The 6,000-nt window shown below is 28.9% G+C and overlaps 1 protein-coding gene across 6 annotated transcripts in view; it reads right to left on the bottom strand.

Annotated features, from left to right (window-relative positions):
- Positions 1-1,251: 1,251 nt before the first annotated feature.
- The window catches only part of LOC121128356 (TBC1 domain family member 2B), a 263,354-nt gene continuing 258,605 nt past the window's right edge, over positions 1,252-6,000 (bottom strand). For 4 of the 6 annotated variants that reach the window (XM_071892913.1, XM_071892912.1, XM_071892915.1 and 1 more), the window contains 2 exons: positions 5,078-5,155; positions 1,252-2,030 (listed from right to left, as the gene is read on the bottom strand). In XM_071892913.1, coding sequence (XP_071749014.1) covers positions 1,776-2,030; positions 5,078-5,155 — 333 coding nt within the window. In that variant the 3' untranslated portion in view covers positions 1,252-1,775. Of the gene's footprint in view, positions 2,031-5,035; positions 5,156-6,000 lie in introns of all 6 variants that reach the window. The other 2 variants (XM_071892911.1, XM_071892914.1) reach the window with 1 other exon arrangement.

Below are 6,000 nucleotides of genomic sequence, written 5' to 3'. Positions count from 1 at the left end.
ATTTTACATCAGACATGATGGCGTAAATCTGTAAATTTTGACCCCATCCTTGATGTGCTGGAGATAATCAAGCATTATAATATTTTGCTGGATATTGTCTAAGAACTCCACACAAGTTGCATGTTGATTATTTTGAGACATACAGTTACCTAGGGACAAAGCTAACTGAGATTCAAACCAGGGAAATATTCCTGTGGCTGAAAAGATACGACACAGACTCATCAACCATTTTCGGTATAGGACCTGAGAAGACAAAATATGTTAAGAACATTTTACTTGAGAGCAAGTTCTGCTTCTTCCGTCACTTATGATACAATGGGATTCTTAAGCTCCTAAAAATAACTATTCTTAAGTATATATGGCCTCCAACATTTGGCCAAGACTACGTCTTGAAAAGTTAGCTCTACATATTGACCGTCCTTTGTTGTACTATAAATGGATAAATAATGGGCTAAAGAACACTATCAAATAAAGCCAAAAAAAAAACTAAAAAAATATAAAGCATTCGTAATAGTTGTCAAATATTAACATCCTGTCATAGAAATTTACAATAAATATCCTTTTAGGTCTTACTTTAAACTATCATTGTGATTTTTAATAAGATTACAAATTAGTAATGTGTCCAATTTATATGCAAACGAATCTCCAGACAAATTTCTACAAACTTTATTATATCTACGAATCCAATATTCCACTGAAAATCTTTTTTTTTTCATTTTTTGGTTTGTTTTTTTGCATCTGAAAAATAAAAAAAGGAAGCTACAATTTCGACCGATTTATTTTTTAATTTTGAATAAATTGTATGTGATAGCTGAAAGTATTAACTTTAAAAAAAAAAAAAAAAAAAAAGAGCCTCTCCAAAAAACTCATTATCATTGTCAATTTGAGATAAGGCCACAACAATATTTCAAGGAAAAAACTCATTATTGAATTGATATCATAATAAAGCTTTTAAGCTTTTTGAATTTATCCGTCTTGAAGCTATGAGCCTCTGAACAAAAATCACCTATTTTCCACTTTAAACAAAGATAACTCGAGTTCAAAGTATCTGAAGGCCACGAGGCTATGAGAGAAAAAATACGGCCATATTTGGCATCAGGGGATCAACTTGTCCTAAGTTGAGCATATGCTGTTCTGTTGCATTAAAAAAAAGTATGATTTTGTTGGATATTGTAATGATTGGCCCTCCCTCGAGTTACAGCATCCCTGTTGTATGATCGAGCACAAAAATAAACGTATAACAACAAAGCATGAGATGTAAGATTTTTATTACTTCAATACTAAAAGTTTACAATTGATGTATTTAAATTAAGATAAGTAAGTACTACTAGATCGTACTATGTACCTAGAACAATACAATATGCGTGAAATTGTAATAAATTATAATATTATGTAACAAATGGATATATATCATTTTATGTTTAGTACATATAACCGTAAATGTTTACTCACATTTATAGAAATAAAAAAACATATTATGATATATCTATATAATAATCATTATAAATCATTGGATACTGCTCCATGCTCTATACTCCAATCGGAGAATTTAATTTTAAAAATATTCTATATTTTAATGAGCATACTTGCCTTTACAATTCACTTTGTAAATGACATCAAATAAGTACTCATACTAATCATATAACATAACATAAGTATCTATGCTTTGTGCGATGGATTTTAACAAATTATATTAATTATGTATCAAGAGATATCAAATTAACTAATCATGGGTAAATCATTGTGAAGAAGTGATCAATACTAAAATGCTTTCTTTAAGATGCCGTATCCTCATTCTCATCACAGGTGATAAGCACTGCAATGGGAGAATCCGTTAGATCAATTACTTCCTTTTGTTGCTCAGAGTCGAGTTTCTGGCAAGTGGAGCCTTCATCATCAATTCTGGACCTGTTCGTATTATTCTCTTCTTCACCATCCGGGAAATCTAGGGAGTTGGTCTGCATTGGACTTCGAACAAGGGAGTTCTTACGGTAGTTTAAACGAATTGTATCCAATTCTTTCCTATTGGCCTGAAAGATAGTATGAAAGAATACATTTATAGTGTTACTAAAAACTACAGAAAAAGCGTTTTCACGTGACGTCATCATACTGAAAGTGAGGCATTTTGCTAGAGGGATAAAAAAAACCATAGATAAAGAAATATCTAACTCACAACCCTTACATCAGAAAGAAACAGGAAAAAGGCACAAAAACAGTTGGTATTTTGTAAACTGTTTGTAATTGTATGCAACTTAGGAATAGCTAATTCTAATTCAACCAATCAACGTTCAGAACACTGATTAAGAGAACAAAGTCAAAATATCAATAGCTGACATCAAAATGCAACGTATATTTTTGTAATTTTAAAAGAACGCTGTGAGAATGAGACGACAAAGGGTTTTTGATTGGCAGTTCGGCATAGGAAGGCTTTAGTAGATTAAAGTCTTTAGTCTGCAGCTATGGGAAGGGGTAAAAGGGGTGCGTTCACTAGGGGAGTCCGCAGGGGTTGGGTTGTAGAACCCCGGTACTAAAAAAATGGAATTTTTACTTTTTAATAGAATTATTTTTGACCAGGATGGAAAATTTTTAAGCGAAAATAGGGATACAAATTTTTTTTTTTAAACATTTACTTTCTTAAAAAGTAACTTGGAATCCCTTTGTTCAATAATTCGGCCATCTTGTGGCCTCTTGTATTTCTTTCAATATGATAAAAGAATTGTTTCTTTTTGATTAAATATATTTTCCAATTATGTATTTGGATATCATAGCTTAGAACTGACAAGAATAAACACTTAAATATGTACCATCTATCAAAAATATTATATCTCTGACCCTAATGTGTATAAAAACATGCTATTACATCATAATACATTTACATTTGGTATCCAATAAATAAGTTATTACGATTGCAAGGCTCAGATATTTTCAAACGATTATCCTACTTTTATGACCCCTAATCCATCTGGAACAAAATTAATTGTAAAAATCTAGTCATTTCATAGCCATTTTCACAACTTGATAATAACGTGGTTTTTTTTCTCATCATATATCACAGGTCTTCTTTGACATTAAGCCGTTTATTAATTGTGGGTATTCAAGATAAAAACAAACTAGAACAAAAATCAAACAAATGATTAATGCCCCATTTTTTTTACATCATATAGGCTTATAGCCTAATATTTCAAAAACATATTTCGTTCAATTATAGCCTTAGTTTTGAAATAAATAATAATAATTGAGATACCTAAGCAGGATTATATATATATATATTTTTTTTTTTCGTGGGGACTTAATTTTTCGAATTTTTTTTGAAAATTGTCAAAAATCCACAGCTATTCAAAAAAAAATTTAAAAATTCAATTTTTAGGTGGAAAATTATATCTATTACATTTTCTAGTACAAAGCAAAAATTTGAAAAATTAAATGAATTTTTTCATATTAATTTTGTTGGAAAACAATTCAAAACTCCTCAGCTGTCCACAAAAAATTTCAAAAATTAAATTTTAAATATCAAACTTTTGAGTAAAAAGCAAACATTCCTTAAATTGGCCCCTTTCCTGACGCCCTTACCAATAATGTTAACTATACAAGTAGTTTAGAGCTTTCATTATTTTTAAGCTTTTCATATTAAATATTCTTCAACAATTATTCATTTTCACTTTTTGGAGAAAACACAAATTATACTTTTAAAAGTAGTCAAAATTGATTGCAATAATAAAATGACAAAAAATTGATATAGTAGATGGTTGAAAGGCAGCATATTGTGGTGATAAAAAGTATTTTAAATCAAATAAAAGTTTTAAACTATAGCTAAAATTTTTGAATACATAGCCTATAATTTATTAAAGATATTTTTTTTGTTAATTCCCCTTATTTTCAGAGTGTGCCAATCTTTAAAAGACAGCTGTCAAAATGTCATTACAATTTGTTTTTTAGCTTGTGGTTGATTGTTCTAAGTGTGACGATAATTTGTTATTTCCGAAACAACGGAGTAAAAAAATTCGTTTTTTTTTCATTATAGACTGCTTTTAGATGGGGAAAAAATACCATCAAGCTAGGCAATGGCTTCAAAAGTATTGTGGGGACTCCATCAATAAAATGAATAAAAAAATTAAAAAAGCCAATTTTGTACCAAAAGATTAGGTTTTCTTTGTTAAGGTAAAGACTTTACAACTCATGTTTTATGGATATATGAGGTGAGGTAATTAAATATATTGGGCTTTTCCCCTTTATTTTTGTTCAAAATTGTTGTTATGTTGATGAACGGCATACATAAATACAAGTGCTTCGTGGTGCTTTCTATTTATTTTTAAATAAATAGTTATTCAAGAGGGGTGACAGGGGGCAGGGTTTCGTTTTAAAATTACAATTTTTTTCCAAAAATTGTAAAAATTAAAAGTTAAGAAAAAACTTATTAATTAAATTTCAAATAATATTATTTTTTTGAAATTTTTCAAAAATCCCCAGCTGTTAACAAAATATTAATGTTTTTGAAAAAAAAAAATCCAAAAACTACAGTTGTTCTTAAAAAAAATTTGAAAAATTTAATTTCTAATATATTTTTTTAAAATAGCAATTCAAATATTAAATTTTTTAGGAAAAAAATTTAAAAAATCCATAACCATACACAGAAAATTTAATTTTTTCGAAAAAAAATTGAAAAATTAAATTAAATTTTCTAGTAATTTGGGAGGGGCTACAGCCGCTCCAGCCCACCACCTGTGAATGCCCCCATTGAAAGATTTCTGGGAGGAAAATTGTCCATTTTTTTGAAGTGTGTAAGTTTGATACAAGATGGAGTAACTTTGTACTAATCATTCTATTGATGACGTCAGTGATAACCCTCCGTAATAAAGTAGATATGTGTATTTAAAGTATGTACAAATACGTGTTGTTAACAAGTCAAATGTTAAAAGCTGATTATATTAATGAGGATTAATTAGAGAAAGACAATTGTTATAAGACATGAAATGTAGCATAAGGCAATAAGCTGACAATATGTATAATAACAAGCCTTTAGCGACAACTTTGTAACCTTTAAGATTTGTCTTGCTAACATCATAGATTGTCGTCTTGCCTCTAGAAGCTTGGCGTGATGAGTTCGTTTATTCTTTATACTCTTGTAGGGAAAGGGATTCAAGTCGTGGAAAGCAATCTGAAAGGATATATGACGGTACATAAAAAGGTTCGAGTACATATGTTTATGAATATATAAAATAAAATAAAATAATAAAACTCTAGCCTCAGCAAAAGCGAAATATATTTTGACTATTGTGTAGTAAAAATATAAAAAGAATGTAATCATAAAATTAAAAAGTTTGAAAGAACACCCATATAATATAATTTCTCTCTTCTTTTTTAAAAAAAAAAAAAAAAACTTTTTAAACTTCTTGGCAATCTGTTAAAAATCCCTTTTTTTACGACTTAAAACTCCCTGATTTGAATTTATGCAATAAAAGTTATTGTTTGAATAGCTATAACTTTTAAATAAATAGGCTACACTTTTCACCTTCTGCCTTAAAAATAAGTACACGTATATATCTAGCTGTGTCTACAATCTAAAAAAAAAACTTTAAAAACATAGCAGCACATGTTACGTGAGAATGGGAAAAAAACAAAAAAAAATATATAAGCATATTATATTAGATAATTGAGATGACGCAACGTCTTAATTTTTGTAAATTAAATAATCATTCTTTAAAATGAATATATAAATAGAAATAGTCTATGAAGAGCATCAATAATATGAATGCGTGTTGGGCTGAAAATCCTGGGCAAGGCTGCGACTACTATTATTTTTAGTGGACACAACTCATTTGTTCTTTTATACCACTAAAATCTGAAAACTTTGAATTTTAAACTTCAAAGGGATATTATTTATTAATTATTAATAGAATTTCAACAAAATTAATATTCTAAATAGATGTGTGTCTAAGTTCTCTTAATCATTAATGTAGCCGCCCTTTGTGGGAATGATCAGGTAGTGTCTGAAGGCCTGGC

The sequence above is a fragment of the Lepeophtheirus salmonis genome, chromosome 13 (genome assembly GCF_016086655.4).
Source record: "Lepeophtheirus salmonis chromosome 13, UVic_Lsal_1.4, whole genome shotgun sequence".
Lineage (NCBI taxonomy): Eukaryota > Metazoa > Arthropoda > Copepoda > Siphonostomatoida > Caligidae > Lepeophtheirus > Lepeophtheirus salmonis.
The sequence above is the reverse complement of the archived record's forward strand: the minus strand, read 5'-3'. Positions and strand labels throughout refer to the sequence as shown.